The following is a 17,441-nucleotide window of genomic DNA, read 5'->3' as shown; positions in this document are numbered from 1 at the left end:
GTCCAATCGCTGGCGTTTTTCTTGCAGCTCAGTTTTCAAACGGTCCAATAATGATGAATAATAGTTTCACCCTATTCCTGATAGTCAATGAGGATTATCCCTTGTGAATCCCAAAAGACTGTCGCCATAACCTTTCTGGCCGAAGGAATGGTCTTCGCCTTTTTTGGTGAAGTTTCTCCCTTGGTAACCCATTGTCTAGATTGTTGTTTGGTCTCAGGATTATAGTAATGTATCCACGTTTCAACCACAGTAATGAAACAACACTTAAAAGTCCTGCGGATTCTTCCTGAACAGCTGCAAACCATCCTTGCAACACTTCACACGATTCCATTTATGGTCAAGCGTGAAAAATCACAGAACCCACCTTGGGGATAGCTTTCTCATATCCAAAATATTATGTACCCATTCAATCGAGATGTCCACAGCACTAGCAATTTTACACACCTTAACTCTTCTGTCATCCATCACCATATCACAGATTTCAAGACTGATTTCTGGAGTCGTAACCTCCACAGGGCGTCCAGAACATTTAGCATCACTTTCCCCATATGGCCACTCCGAAAATTTTGAAACCACTTATAAACTGTTCCAATCAAAGGTGCAGAGTCACCGTAATGTTTATCAAGCTTCTCTCTAGTCTCCTGAGGCGGTTTGCATTTCATAACGTTATGTTTAATCACCACACAAAATCCTTTTTCATCCATTTTTTGACAATCACTCGACTTCCTTGATCCACACGAATGCCAAACAGACCTCGATACACAACCTCCTCCCCCCCCCCCCCCCCTACATTTCCCCCTGCATCAATAATATGCCGTTCGAATTTGTCGTACAGGTGGCAGCCAAGTTAGTGTCCAGATCTTAGCGAATGAGACAGTAATTAAAATTGATTTAATCCCCGTACCACTGAAAAGATGAGGGAATTAAGTATTAGTGTCAGTGGTTTTGAGAAACAGCTGAAATCATTTAAATTGAACAAACCTCCAGGGCCCACAGGAATCCCTACTGGATTGTGGCTGAGTTAGCCCCTCTTCTAACTATATTTTATTGTAGATGCCTCGAACAAAAAACTATTCCCTGTTCTCGGAAAAAACCATAGGTCACACCAGTCTACATGAAGGGTAGTAGAAGTAATCCACAAAACTACCTTCCAATATCTTTGGCATTAATTTGTTGTAGAATCTTAGGACATATGCCGAGGTGAAATATAAAGAAGTATTCCGGACAGAACAACCTTCTCCATGCCAACCCGTATGGATTTCGAAAACATCGATCGTTTGAAACCCAACTCGCACTTATCTCGCATGACATACTGAAAGCTTTGGATTGAGGCAACCAGGTAGATGCACTGTTTCTCGATTTCTGAAAAGCATTTGACTCAGTTTTACATCTACACTTATTGTCGAATGTAGAATCATATGGGGTATCGAGTGAAATTTGTCACTAGATTGAGGACATTTTGGTAGCGAGGACGTAGCATGTTATCTTGGACGGACAGTCATCGTCGGATATGGAAGTAACTTCAGGGTGCCCCAGGGAAGTGTGTTGGGACCCTTACCGTTCATGTTGTTTCCAGCTGCTTAGCTGAGTGGTTACATGCTTGCCTGCCTTGCTGCAGGCCTGGATTCGATTCCCGGCTGAACTGAAGATTTTCTCTACTTGTGGACTGGGTGTTGTGCTGTCCTCATTGCCATTTCATCATCTTCATCAACCCACAAGTTGTCCAATGTGGCATTAACTGAAATAAGACTTGCAACTCGGTGGCCAAACTTCCCTGGATGGGGCCTCCCGGCCAACATGTCACATGATTATTTCATTTTTTATTTTTTTTTATTTTTTAAGTTGTATATTGACAATTCAGAGTAGGTATTAAAATCCATGGCGAAGAAATAAAAACTTTGAGGTTTGTCGATGACATTGTAATTCTTTCAGAGACAGCAAAGGACTTGGAAGAGCAGTTGAACAGAATGGACAGTGTCTTGAAAGGAGGATATAAGATGAACATCAACAGAAGCAAACCTAGGATAATGGAATGTAGTCGAATTAAGTCGGGCGATGCTGAGGGAATTAGATTAGGAAATGAGACACTTAAAGTAGTAAAGGAGTTTTGCTATTTGAGGAGCAAAATAACTGATGATGGTCGAAGTACAGAGGATATAAAATGTAGACTGGCAATGGCAAGGAAAGCGTTTCTGAAGAAGAGAAATTTGTTAACATCGAGTATAGATTTAAGTGTCAGGAAGTCGTTTCTGAAAGTATTTGTATGGAGTGTAGCCATGTATAGAAGTGAAATGTGGACGATAAATAGTTTGGACAAGAAGAGAATAGAAGCTTTCGAAATGTGGTGTTACAGAAGAATGCTGAAGATTAGATGGGTAGATCACGAAACTAATCAGGAGGTATTGAATAGAATTGGGGAGAAGAGGAGTTTGTGGCACAAGTTGAATAGAAGAAAGGATCGGTTGGTAGGACATGTTGTGAGGCATCAAGGGATCACAAATTTAGTATTGGAGGGCAGCGTGGAGGGTAAAAATCATTTAGGGAGACCAAGAGATGAATACACTAAACAGATTCAGAAGGATGTAGGCTGCAGTAGGTACTGGGAGATGAAGAAGCTTGCACAGGATAGAGTAGCATGGAGATCTGCATCAAACCAGTCTCTGGACTGAAGACCACAACATCAATTGACAACCCTGCAGGCAATATTAATAGTAACCTCAGACATTTTGCAGATGATGCAGTAATCTATAATGAAGTACTATGTGAAGTAATGGGCAGGTCATCGCGTCCTGAAAGTGTTCTAAGTTCGGAGGAAGCAGTGGCCGCACGGGCTGCTCGGTGGGCGCGGGCCGCTGGGCAGGCCAACCACGTGGTGCCAGATGCTGGCCGAAGCGAGAGGGGTCCAGACACGTGGCTGGGAATTCTGTGGTGACGCTGTGTTGATGAAAGAGACTCGTCTGCCAAGAGCGCCACAGATGGCAAACTTTGTGAAACCGTCGTGGCAGACATTTCACAGTTCGTGTATAAATTAATAGTAGCCAGATGAATCATGATACCTCAAAAAGAAATGTGTACATTACTACTACTTGCACGACGATTCTGATGGTGTAATCAGATTTTCAATATCTTTATTAGTTTAAAGTTTAGTATATGATGGTAAATTATACAAGTAACACCTAGCAAGAAATTTCCAAAATTCAAATATTTCATCCAATTTTGTCGATCGACGTGCCTTTAGAAAGCTATTAGTGGAAACCTAAATTGGTATAAATTACAGGCACGTAACATGTATAGTACACGAGTTATTGGAGGTCAAAGTGGCCGATTACTATCGATCACGTCAGGCCGTAAATACTTTACAATTATACGAAAAAACGGTAGCAGCATCCTTATAAAAATAGTTATTCATCTCTGTTTTTGTTTATATCCGATATATACTATTCGTGAAGAAATTGGTTAAATATTTACTGTGTTTTAGAAAGCAGACATTAGGCTACTGGCCTACCTTTTGTTCTATTCCTTTCATATATGTTTATTTAATTTATATCTAAAAACAAAGATGATGTGACTTACCGAACGAAAGCGCTGGCAGGTCGATAGATACACAAACAAACACAAACACACATACAAAATTCAAGCTTTCGCAACAAACTGTTGCCTCATCAGGAAAGAGGGAAGGAGAGGGAAAGACGAAAGGATGTGGGTTTTAGGGAGAGGGTAAGGAGTCATTCCAATCCCGGGAGCAGAAAGACTTACCTTAGGGGGAAAAAAGAACAGGTATACACTCGCGCACACACACACACATCCATCCACACATATACAGACACAAGCAGACATATATTGGGGATTGGAATGACTCCTTACCCTCTCCCTTAAAACCCACATCCTTTCGTCTTTCCCTCTCCTTCCCCTCTTTCCTGATGAGGCAACAGTTTGTTGCGAAAGCTTGAATTTTGTGTGTGTGTTTGTGTTTGTGTATCTATCGACCTGCCAGTGCTTTCGTTCGGTAAGTCACATCATGTTTGTTTTTAGATATATTTTTCCCACGTGGAATGTTTCCCTCTATTATATTGTTTATTTAATTTGTTATGTATCTAATGATGTGTGTTAGAGCGAGTTTATGGCCCAGCCATAGGAATATTTATTTAATTTCAAGTTATTTAAATGTAAATCCAGTATTTGGTATGCATTTCATTATGTTTGTGTGGGTACGTCGGTTTGGAGACACGGAGGGAGCACTCTAGCCAATCACAGCGCTCGTTGCTAAGAGAGATGCACGGAGACTGGGGAGGAGCATCGCTTCCGGAGAGGACCCAGAGTAGTTGGGAACACTGCGGTGCGACGGACGCGGAGTCGCAGAAAGACTTGGAGAGAGTGGAGCAGTTTGCGCATGGTCGCGACAGATAGAAATACTTCATTGTGCCGACTTGTGCACTTGTGAGATTTCCCTGGCTTCTACAGTGAAGACGCAGTGTGCATTTAGAAGTGAATATCTCGCGAGCTATGTTGTTGTTCTTAACTAATTATGTGCAGTAGGAATCTATTGTTTCCCTGTTACTCAACTTACATTTTATTTAATTGCCTGACAATCGACACCAATAAGTGTTGTGCAGAAATATACCACACTTTCAAAAGTACTTCTACTATCATACTCATCATTTAAAGTCATTAAGGTGGCACCTGAAGATTTTATTTAATTGCAAACTTTCATTTATAAATTTATACGGAATTTCGCAATTGGCGAGTGATAGAAACCTTCAGCCATTCGATTCGTGTGTGTATTCTTATTGCATACTGTAGACTCGGCAGTATTTGGCCTGTAATGTGGCAACTACGTATCCCAGCCCCTAGACAACGAAACCGGCCAAAACTTTTAATATAGCAACTCTTGAGTCAATGGGTGCGTAGTTATTTGAAAGCCCGCAACTATCAGAGAGAAGTGCCATAAAACTTCCTGGCAGATTAAAACTGTGTGCCCGACCGAGACTCGAACTCGGGACCTTTGCCTTTCGCGGGCAAGTGCTCTACCAACTGAGCTACCGAAGCACGACTCACGCCCGGTCCTCACAGCTTTACTTCTGCCAGTATCTCGTCTCCTACCTTCCAAACTTTACAGAAGCTCTCCTGCGAACCTTGCAGAACTAGCACTCCTGAAAGAAAGGATATTGGTTCGCAGGAGAGCTTCTGTAAAGTTTGGAAGGTACGAGACGAGATACTGGCAGAAGTAAAGCTGTGAGGACCGGGCGTGAGTCGTGCTTTGGTAGCTCAGTTGGTAGAGCACTTACCCGCGAAAGGCAAAGGTCCCGAGTTCGAGTCTCGGTCGGGCACACAGTTTTAATCTGCCAGGAAGTTTCATATCAGCGCACACTCTGCTGCAGAGTGAAAATCTCATTCTAGAAGTGCCATAAATATTCAGTCAGATCTTGATAAAACTACAAAGTGGTGCAATGATTGGCAACTTGCTTTAAATGTTCGGAAATGTAAAACTGTGCACTTAACAAAATGGAAAACATAGTATTCTGTGACTAAATATCAATAAGTCACAGCTGGAATTGGGCAACTCATACAAAGATCTGGGTGTACTGCTTTGTAGTGATACGAAGTGGAATGGCCCCACAGGCTCAGTCGAGGGTAAAGCAGAAGGCAGACTTCAGTTTATTGGTAGAATACTGAGAAAACACAATCAGTCTACAAAGGATATCACTTAGAAATTACTCGTGCGACCGGTTTAAGATTTTTGCTCAAGTGTGTGGGACCTTTACCAAACAGGACTAACAGGAGATATTGAACGTAAAGAGAGAAGGATGGCACAAACGGTCACAGGTTTGTTTCATCTGTGGGAGTGTGTCACAGAGCTACTGCAGGAACTGAACTGGAAGACTCTCGGAGACAGACGTAAACTATCCCGAAAAGGTCTATTAAAAATGTTTCGAGAACAGGCTTTAACTGATGACTCTACGCATATACTACAACCCCCGACATATCGCTCGCACAGATATCCTGTAAACAAGATCAGAAAAGTTTTTGCATGCACAGAGGCATTCAAACAATCATTCTTCCCATGCTCCATATGTGAATGGAATGGGAATAAACCCTAATAACTTGTACAACGATACATACCCTCTGTCGCGCACCTCGAAGTGGTTTGCAGAGTATAAATGTAGATGACTTCATTCTGAGCAGTGGCTCTTTTTCTACAGCATTCTAAAACCAGTTTAAACTGGAACTTTAATTATGGACACCCTGTACATCTGTGCTCGCTTTTCTGCACCTGACAGTATAGCCACTTGTCGGCACAGCACACAGACTGCACACACAACTGAGCACATTCAAGTGCCAAAACACAGTCTCTATACCACAGCCGAGCCTGTCGCCACTCACATCGGAGGTCCCGTTCAGCATCGATCGGACCCATTCCAGTTGCTCCGTCGTGCACGAGCGCACCGTTTCCGTTCGGCCATTGTAGTAGGCACGCGTCGTAGCTGTCTCGTACACAGGTGCAGCTCTGCAAAAAATGAAAGGCAGATATGCCAAATTATACACTGCATGTCAGAAGAGCTCAACATTGTTGCTGCCCTTACTGCTTGTAATAATGAAAGAGTTGCTGTCTAGATGCACATGGCCATCATTCAGTTGCAGACACACCTGCTGATGCATGGCTTCAACGTACTTTATAGATTAGACACGTAGTACATTTCATAAACCCAAAGTAAAGAGACCTTATTGTGTGATTAATAATAATAATTTTAATAATAATAAGAAGAAGAAGAAGAAGAAGAAGAAAAGGCAATATATACAGTGAGACGGAAGGATTCATGATTGCAATACAGGATCAAACAATGCTGTTGTTGTTGTGGTCTTCAGCCCTGAGACTGGTTTGATGCAGCTCTCCATGCTACTCTATCCTGTGCAAGCTTCTTCATCTCCCAGTACCTACTGCAACCGACATCCTTCTGAATCTGCTTACTGTATTCATCTCTTGGTCTCCCCCTACGATTTTTACCCTCCACGATGCCCTCCAATACTAAATTGGTGATCCCTTGATGCCTCAGAACATGTCCTACCAACCGATCCCTTTTTCTGGTCAAGTTGTGCCACAAACTCCTCTTCTCCCCAATCCTATTCAATACCTCCTGATTAGTTATGTGATCTACCCATCTAATCTTCAGCATTCTTCTGTAGCACCACATTTCGAAAGCTTCTATTCTCTTCTTGTCCAAACTATTTACCGTCCATGTTTCACTTCCATATGTGGCTACACTCCATACAAATACTTTCAGAAATGACTTCCTGACACTTAAATCTATATTCGATGTTAACAAATTTCTCTTCTTCAGAAACGCTTTCCTTGCCATTGCCAGTCAACATCTTATATCCTCTCTACTTCGACCATCATCAGTTATTTTGCTCCTCAAATAGCAAAACTCCTTTACTACTTGAAGTGTCTCATTTCCTAATCTAATACCCTCAACATCACCCGACTTAATTCGACTACATTCCATTATCCTCGTTTTGCTTTTGTTGATGTTCATCTTATATCCTCTCTTCAAGACACCATCCATTCCCTTCAACTGCTCTTCCAAGTCCTTTGCTGTCTCTGACAGAATTACAATGTCATCGGCGAACCTCAAAGTTTTTATTTCTTCTCCATGGATTTTAATACCTACTCCGAATTTTTCTTTTGTTTCCTTTACTGCTTGCTCAATATACAGATTGAATGACATCGGGGAGAGACTACAACCCTGTCTCACTCCCTTCCCAACCACTGCTCCCCTTTCATGTCCCTCGACTCTTATAACTGCCATATGGTTTCTGTACAAATTGTAAACAGCCTTTCGCTCTCTGTATTTTACCCCTGCCACCTTTAGAATTTGAAAGACAGTATTCCAGTCAACATTGTCAAAAGCTTTCTCTAAGTCTACAAATGCTAGAAACGTAGGTTTGCCTTTCCTTAATCTTTCTTCTAAGATAAGTCGTAAGGTCAGTATTGCCTCACGTGTTCCAGTATTTCTACGGAATCCAAACTGATCTTCCCCGAGGTCGGCTTCTACTAGTTTTTCCATTCGTCTGTAAAGAATTCGTGTTAGTATTTTGCAGCTCTGGCTTATTAAACTGATTATTCGGTAATTCTCACATCTGTCAACACCTGCTTTCTTTGGGATTGGAATTATTATATTCTTCTTGAAGTCTGAGGGTATTTCGGCTGTTTCATACATCTTGCTCACCAGATGGTAGAGTTTTGTCAGGACTCACTCTCCCAAGGCCGTCAGTAGTTCCAATGGAATGTTGTCTACTCCGGGGGCCTTGTTTCGACTCAGGTCTTTCAGTGCTCTGTCAAACTCTTCACGCAGTATCATATCTCCCATTTCATCTTCATCTACATCCTTTTCCATTTCCATAATATTGTCCTCAAGTACATCGCCCTTGTATAGACCCTCTATATACTCCTTCCACCTTTCTGCTTTCCCTTCTTTGCTTAGAACTGGGTTTCCATCTGAGCTCTTGATGTTCATACAAGTGGTTCTCTTCTCTCCAAAGGTCTCTTTAATTTTCCTGTAGGCAGTATCTATCTTACCCCTAGTGAGATAAGCCTCTACATCCTTACATTTGTCCTCTAGCCATCCCTGCTTAGCCATTTTGCACTTCCTGTCGATCTCATTTTTGAGACGTTTGTATTCCTTTTTGCCTGCTTCATTTACTGCATTTTTATATTTTCTCCTTTCATCAATTAAATTCAATATTTCTTCTGTTACCCAAGGATTTCTACTAGCCCTCGTCTTTTTACCTACTTGATCCTCTGCTGCCTTCACTACTTCATCCCTCAAAGCTACCCATTCTTCTTCTACTGTATTTCTTTCCCCCATTCCTGTCAATTGTTCCCTTATGCTCTCCCTGAAACACTGTACAACCTCTGATTCTTTCAGTTTATCCAAGTCCCATCTCCTTAAATTCCCACCTTTTTGCAGTTTCTTCAGTTTTAATCTACAGGTCATAACCAATAGATTGTGGTCAGAGTCCACATCTGCCCCTGGAAATGTCTTACAATTTAAAACCTGGTTCCTAAATCTCTGTCTTACCATCATATAATCTATCTGATACCTTTTAGTATCTCCAGGGTTCTTCCATGTATACAACCTTCTATCATGATTCTTAAACCAAGTGTTAGCTATGATTAAGTTGTGCTCTGTGCAAAATTCTACCAGGTGGCTTCCTCTTTCATTTCTTAGCCCCAATCCATATTCACCTATTATGTTTCCTTCTCTCCCTTTTCCTACACTCGAATTCCAGTCACCCATGACTATTAAATTTTCGTCTCCCTTCATTATCTGAATAATTTCTTTTGTAGATCACATCACAAGCGGATGTACAATACTAGCAAATACAGAATACACCAGAAGACATGACAATGTAGCAAAAATAATACACCAACAACTTGCCATACAACATAAACTAATAAAACAACACGTTCCCACATACAAGTATGCACCACAAAATGGACTGGAGAATGAGGAATACAAATTATACTGGAACAGAACCATTATAACAGATAAAACAACACCACATAACAAACCTGACATCATACTCACCAATAAAAAGAAGAAATTAACGCAACTAATCGAAATATCCATACCCAATACAACAAATATACAGAGTAAAACAGGAGAAAAAATTGAAAAATACATCCAACTGGCTGAGGAAGTCAAGGACATGTGGCATCAGGATAAAGTTGACATTATACCAATTATACTATCAACTACAGGAGTCATACCACACAATATCCACCAGTACATCAATGCAATACAGCTACATCCAAACGTATATATACAACTACAGAAATCTGTAATTATTGGTACATGTTCAATTACCCAAAAGTTCCTAACTGCAATGTAACATCTACCGTACAGTTAAAAGGAAGTCATGCTTGATCAAGGTCCGCGTCACTTTCCATTTTTAACCAGACATAATGTCTGAGAAAGGAAAGAAATAGAAATAATAATAATGAACCAACTTCAGAATTATATAAATACCCAGACAAGATTAGGGATACAACAAGGAAAAGAAGAATGCAGTTCTACGGACATATACACAGGTTGAATGAAAACAGAATTTCAAAGCAAATTTTTAAAGTCATCAACTCAGGCAGGGGAAAAACAAAATGGATAAAAGAAGTTGAAGAGGACCTCAGACAAGCACACATAACAGTACATGATGCAGAAAATAGAACTGAATTCAGTAACATCATCAAAAAACATAAATTTGACACCACAACATAGAAGAGACCAGGATGCAAATGGACAGCGGAGTGAAAGAAACAACACAGTGAACACATGCAGAAAATTTGGGATCAGAAAAAACATAAACAATCATCATAAAGGAATTAAAGTTGAAATGCTCTCTTTAAATGGGAATAATTAAAAAAATAATAATGATAATAATAATAATAATAATAATAATAATACAAAGAAAGTGAAAATAGAAGAAAACAAAACCAAACATTCAACGCAAACCAAAAGAAATTTTACCAGACAATAGATAACACACACATTAAAATAGACAATCCACCAAACATAACAGACATGGAACACTTCTGGAGCAACATATGGTCAAACCCAGTACAACATAACAGGCATGCACGGTGGATACAAGAAGAAACAGACACATACAAGATGATACCACAAATGCCTGAAACGATAATTTTGCAACATGAAGTCACCCAAGCAATTAATTCTACTCACAATTGGAAAGCCCCTGGAAAAGATAAAATAGCAAATTTCTGGCTAAAGTAGTTCACCTCAACACATTCACATCTAACTAAATTATTTAACAGTTACATTGCACACTCATACACATTCCCTGATACACTTACACATGGAATAACTTATCGGAAACCTAAAGATCAAGCAGGCACAGCAAACCCAGCTAAATATCGCCCCATAACATGCCTACCAACAAAATACAAAATATTAACTTCAGTCATTACACAGAAATTAATGACACATGCAACACAGAACAAAATTATAAATGAAGAACAAAAAGGCTGTTGCAAAGGAGCACGAGGATGTAAAGAGCAACTGATAATAGATGCAGAGGTGACATATCAAGCTAAAACTAAACAAAGGTCGCTACACTACGCATACATTGATTACCAAAAAGCTTTTGATAGTGTACCCCACTCATGGTTACTACAAATATTGGAAATATACAAAGTAGATCCTAAATTGATACAGTTCCTAAACATAGTAATGAAAAATTGGAAAACCACACTTAATATCCAAACAAATTCAAATAATATCACATCACAGCCAATACAGATTAGGCGTGGAATATACCAAGGAGATTCATTAAGTCCTTTCTGGTTCTGCCTTGCTCTGAACCCACTATCCAACATGCTAAATAATACAAATTATGGATACAATATCACTGGAACATACCCACACAAAATCACACATTTGCTATACATGGATGATCTAAAACTACTCGCAGCAACAAATCAACAACTCAACCAATTACTAAAGATAACAGAAGTATTCAGCAATGATATAAATATGGCTTTTGGAACAGACAAATGTAAGAAAAATAGCATAGCCAAGGGAAAACACACTAAACAAGAAGATTACGTATTGGATAACCACAGCGACTGCATAGAAGCGATGGAAAAAACAGATGCCTATAAATAAATATCTAGGATACAGACAAAAAATAGGAATAGATAATACAAATATTAAAGAAGAACTAAAAGAAAAATATAGACAAAGACTGACAAAAATACTGAAAACAGAATTGACAGCAAGAAACAAGACAAAAGCTATAAATACTTATGCTATACCAATATTGACCTACTCATTTGGAGTAGTGAAATGGAGTAACACAGACCTAGAAGCACTCAATACACTTACACGATCACAATGCCACAAATATAGAATACATCACATACATTCAGCAACAGAAAGATTCACATTAAGCAGAAAGGAAGGAGGAAGGGGATTTATCAACATAAAAAACCTACATTATGGACAGGTAGACAATTTAAGAAAATTCATTATAGAACGAGCAGAAATCAGCAAAATACACAAAGCAATCACTCATATAAATACATCTGCTACACCACTGCAATTTCATAACCACTTCTACAACCCTTTAGATCACGTAACATCAACAGATACGAAGAAAGTAAATTGGAAACAGAAAACACTACATGGCAAGCACCCGTATCATCTAACACAGCCACACATCGATCAAGACGCATCGAACACATGGCTAAGAAAAGGCAATATATACAGTGAGACGGAAGTATTCATGATTGCAATACAGGATCAAACAATAAACACCAGGTATTACAGCAAGCATATTATTAAAGATCCCAATACCACAACAGATAAATGCAGACTTTGCAAACAACAAATAGAAACAGTAGATCACATCACAAGCGGATGTACAATACTAGCAAATACAGAATACCCCAGAAGACATGACAATGTTGCAAAAATAATTCATCAACAGCTTGCCTTACAACATAAACTTATAAAACAACACATTCCTAAATACAAGTATGCACCACAAAATGTACAGGAGAATGATGAATACAAATTATACTGGAACAGAACCATTATAACATAAAACAACGCCACATAACAAACCTGACATCATACTCACCAATAAAAAGAAGAAATTAACACAACTAATCGAAATATCCATACCCAATACAACAAATATACAGAATAAAACAGGAGAAAAAATTGAAAAATACATCCAACTGGCTGAGGAAGTCAAGGACATGTGGCATCAGGATAAAGTTGACATTATACCAATTATACTATCAACTACAGGAGTCATACCACACAATATCCACCAGTACATCAACGCAATACAGCTACATCCAAACATATATATACAACTTCAGAAATCCATAATTATTGATACATGTTCAATTACCCGAAAGTTCCTAAAAGCAATGTAACATATACCGTAGAGTTAAAAGGAAGTCACGCTTGATCAAGGTCCGCATCACTTTCATTTCGAACCAGACCTAAGGTCTGAGAAAGGAAAGAAATAATAATAATAATAATAATAATAATAATAATAATAATAATGATTATGATTATGATGATGACACAAAAACTACAACACTTGTACAACAGACACCACATTCAAAATAAAATTTATAGGACAATAACAGTACATGTGTTGAGATAAACACAGGAGCCAGACAAGGACATGGGCTCTCACTGCTTCTATTCAACATGGTCTTGGACAAAATTATCAAACAATGGAAAGAACGAGTAAAAGTGATTCAGTTAGAAAAACATCTGCAAACAAAATAATCATAAAAGACTGGCATTTGGAGATGACCTGACAATACTCACCAACAACAGATAAGAAGCACAGCAAGACATACATCAAGTCTTGGCCAAAATAAGTCTACAGATATTATTAGACAAAAGGCAATGCATGGAAATAAAAAACAACACGCACGGTATGCACACAAAATGTGAAAAATTTAAGTGTGGAAGAAGTATGAAGCGGAATATATAGAAATAAGAGACTAAAACAAGACATCTAACACAGGAATAACAGAAAAACCCCAGAAAGTGTAAAAACTCACATGGTCACACTACGAATAAAAGAAACATATAAGGACAGGTCAAACTCAGGCACTACAATACTGTTGCAGTACCAGAAGCACTACACACATTAAAAATGACCACAACTGGAACATCAGATATCACAGGTGGTTCCAAGATGGCCGCCGAGTAAGTGACGCCAGAAACCATTTCCAGAAAGATAAGTGATTTAGACAGTAATATAATTTAGTTTAACGCCGACAACAAATTAAATACGTGCATTAGTGTATCGTTTAGTCTTGCCATTAAAGGTTTCACTTTTCTTTGCGTATTTTTTCAGAAAACACAAAAAGATCGTAACTTCGCGAAGTCGCGCTTAGGCTTAAATTTTGTAAACGTGTTTGTTTCTTGTTTCACGGTAATTTAACTAGTTTCTCGGTAACAAATAAGTAAACTACCGCAAATAGCGTATAACTTCATTGTTTTAATACAGATTTCAGAAAAACAGCGTAACTTTATATCAGAAACTTGCCTATATACATTTGTTTATAGGCCTAATTCTCGTAACGTTTTTGGAGAATCAAAGTTAAAGTATCTCGTTTAATTGTCCTTTTTTTCATTCCATCGAGTGAAATATATAATAAATAGCGTATACCTTCATTGTTTTAATACAGATCTCAGAAAAACAGCGGAATTTTAAATCAGAAACTTGCTTATATACATTTGTGAATAGGCTTAATTCTTGTAACGTCTTTTTTGATTTTCGGTAATTTAATTGATTTATTCTAGCTAAAGTATTATTTTTGCCATGAGTGAGAAGTGCCTGACTTGCCGTAGAATTGTTAGTTCCGGGGTTTGGTGTGATGGATGTAGTAGTTTTTTTCACTGGGGGGACTGCAGTGGCGTGGGTGTTGGGAAAGTGGATCAGGCTCATCAGTGGTTATGTAGGATTTGCAGCAGAGATAGGAAGATAGTGGAACAGGAGGGGAAAATTGCTGCCCTTCAGGCTGAGCTAGATCAGGCTAGGGAAGATCTGGACAGGTTAAGGAGGGAGAAGGGCAAAGAGAGGTGGGAAGTGGCAACAGGTAGCAGAAGGAACAGGCCTAGAACTAAGTCTGACAGTTTTGTGGTGAATGTCAAAAATAAGTTTGACCTGTTGCTTCAGTTAGAAACTGATGAGCCTCAAGCAGAGGTAGGTGTAGACAGGACACAACAAACTTTCAATAGGAAATTGAAAAAGAATGTAGGAAAGTTATCGAAAAGGAAGAAAGTTTTGTTGTTAGGCAGTTCTCATGCCAGAGGTGTAGGCCAACTTCTGCAGGAGGAATTAGGACCAGAATACCAGGTCACAAATTTTTTCAAACCAAGTGCTAGTCTGGATCAGGTGACAGAGGATTTAGGTTCACTCTGTAAAGGATTTACCAGGGAAGACACCGTGGTTATTGTGGGAGGGCCAGGGAACAGCATTGACAGAGATCCTGGGTACAGTATAGAGTGTGACCTGGTAAAGATTGCGTCGGCATCGAGACACACCAATGTTGAATTTGTATCTGTCCTGAGACGTCATGACCGGCCTCATTTGGACTCTTCTGTTGGGAGAGTTAATTTGGAGTTGGAACGGCTGCTTGGGTCGGGTGCGGGGGCTCATATTGGTGTGGTTCCTGTTGATTATCTCAGTAGGTGGGACTATACCAGGCACGGCCTACATCTCAACAGGAAAGGGAAGGGGAAACTGGCTGGGGTAATAGCAGGAAATTTAAGGGGGGGGAGGCACTGCCATGAATGGTAAAATACCAGTGGTTACAGGTGTTGGAGCAGCACCTTTTTTAGGATAGGTAAGACAGAAAGATGTCAAGTTCTACGAGAGGTCAGGATTGAAACAAATCTTCAGTTTAGGAAAGAAATTAAACAGCACAATTCTAGCACATTGGATCACCAATCACAGCTATCAATTATAAATTTTCACCAATCACCAGAAATTTTATTTCCACCAAGTTGTAGCTCAGTCCTAGGTAATTGCATTGATGAATTAAAGTCACCCAACCCAGTTGACATAATCTGCCTCTCTGAACACCGTGTGACCACTGGTATAGGAACTAGGCCTAAGCACAATGAGAAACTCAGACAGGAGAGTACTGCAAATGTTAGAATAAGGAAAGGTTCTCATAAAGGTATAATTAAAAATAATGTAAGTATATTTCATCAAAATATTGGGAGTTTAAAGAATAAAGTAGATGAGCTTCTGGTTTGTTTAGAAGATTTAGAAGCTGAGAATGAAATAGATATACTATGCCTGTCTGAGCATCACATTGTTACTGATATGGATAAGGTAAATGTAAGTGGATATAAGCTCTCTGCACATGTAATGAGAGAAAATATGGAGAAAGGAGGAGTTGCCATATATGTCAAAAGTTATCATTGTGCAAAAAGTATAGAAACAAAAAAGTTTTGTGTAGAGAAACATATAGAAGCATGTGCCTGTGAGCTTAAATTAAATAAAGGCACATTTATAATTGTAACTGTATATAGGTCCCCATCAGGAAATTTTCATCTATTTCTGAAAAATTTGGACTCCTTGTTGTGCTATCTGTCAGACAGGGGGAAGCAAATTATTATTTGTGGGGACTTCAATGTAGATTCTCTGAAAGAGGGTAATAGGAAAAATGACCTTGAAGTATTACTCGGTTCTTTCAATTTGACACCCGTTATTGATTTTCCTACTCGGGTGGTAAAGGATAGCAGCTCACTGATAGATAACTTCTTTATAGACCAAGATAAGTTTAACCAGATAAATGCTCAGCCTGTTGAGAATGGTCTTTCTGATCATGGTGCACAGCTAGTTACAATATATGACATAGCTCCATTCAGCAATACTAAACAGTCCTCCAAAGTGGTACGTTCAGTCAACGATTTAACAATTGCAAATTTCAGGGAAAGCCTACAGCAGTTAGACTGGGATGAGGTGTACCGTGAACCTGATGCCAATTTAAAATATAATTTATTTCATGACATTTTTGTAAATGCATTTGAAAACTGCTTCCCCAAGAAAATAGTTAAATATACTCGTAAGAAACCTTGTAAGAAACCATGGCTTACTAAGGGTATAAAAATATCTTGTAACCGCAAAAGGGAAATGTATCTGACAGCAAGAAAGAGTAGTGACCCAGAAACTATCAAACATTATAAAAACTACTGTGTTATATTAAGAAAAGTTATTAAAAAATCCAGGAGTATGTGTATCATGTCTGAAATCAGCAACTCTGATAATAAAATTAAAACAATTTGGAATATTATTAAAAGAGAAACAGGTCAACCAAGAGCAGAGGAAGACAGTATTACCATCAAATTGAATGAAAACTTTACGAACAAAAGGTCAGAAGTTGAAAATATTTTTAATAATCATTTTCTAAATGTTGTGGATATAGTAGGATCCAGGTGTTCATTAGAAGATGCTAGGCTGTTAATGGAAGAGGCCATACCTATGCAATTTGATACAATTGAAATCTCACCCACTTCTCCCTTTGAAATTAGGAAAATAATAAACTTGCTTAAAAGCAAAAACTCACATGGAATTGATGGCATTTCCAGCAAAATACTAAAAGCTTGTTCTCAACAGATAAGTAAGATTCTCAGCCACCTGTGTAATAGCTCTCTGGAACAGGGCATTTTCCCTGATAGACTGAAATATGCTATTGTTATACCTTTGCATAAAAAGGGGGATAGATCTGATGTCAACAATTACCGTCCAATCTCCCTTCTAACAGCTTTATCCAAAATTTTTGAGAAAGTAATGTATTCAAGAGTAGCTTCACATATCTGTAAAAATGAAGTACTAACAAAATGTCAGTTTGGTTTTCAGAAAGGTTTTTCAACAGAAAA

General features: G+C 38.9%; 1 protein-coding gene across 3 annotated transcripts in view; it reads right to left on the bottom strand.

Moving 5' to 3' along the window:
- The window catches only part of LOC126213328 (peroxisomal carnitine O-octanoyltransferase), a 313,022-nt gene that overhangs the window by 85,856 nt on the left and 209,725 nt on the right, over nt 1–17,441 (bottom strand). For all 3 annotated transcript variants that reach the window (XM_049941018.1, XM_049941019.1, XM_049941020.1), the window contains one exon: nt 6,382–6,505. In XM_049941018.1, the coding sequence (XP_049796975.1) occupies nt 6,382–6,505 (124 nt within the window). The remainder of the gene's footprint in view (nt 1–6,381; nt 6,506–17,441) is intronic.

The sequence above is a fragment of the Schistocerca nitens genome, chromosome 11 (assembly GCF_023898315.1).
Source record: "Schistocerca nitens isolate TAMUIC-IGC-003100 chromosome 11, iqSchNite1.1, whole genome shotgun sequence".
NCBI lineage: Eukaryota > Metazoa > Arthropoda > Insecta > Orthoptera > Acrididae > Schistocerca > Schistocerca nitens.
This window is presented reverse-complemented; position numbering and strand designations above follow the sequence as displayed.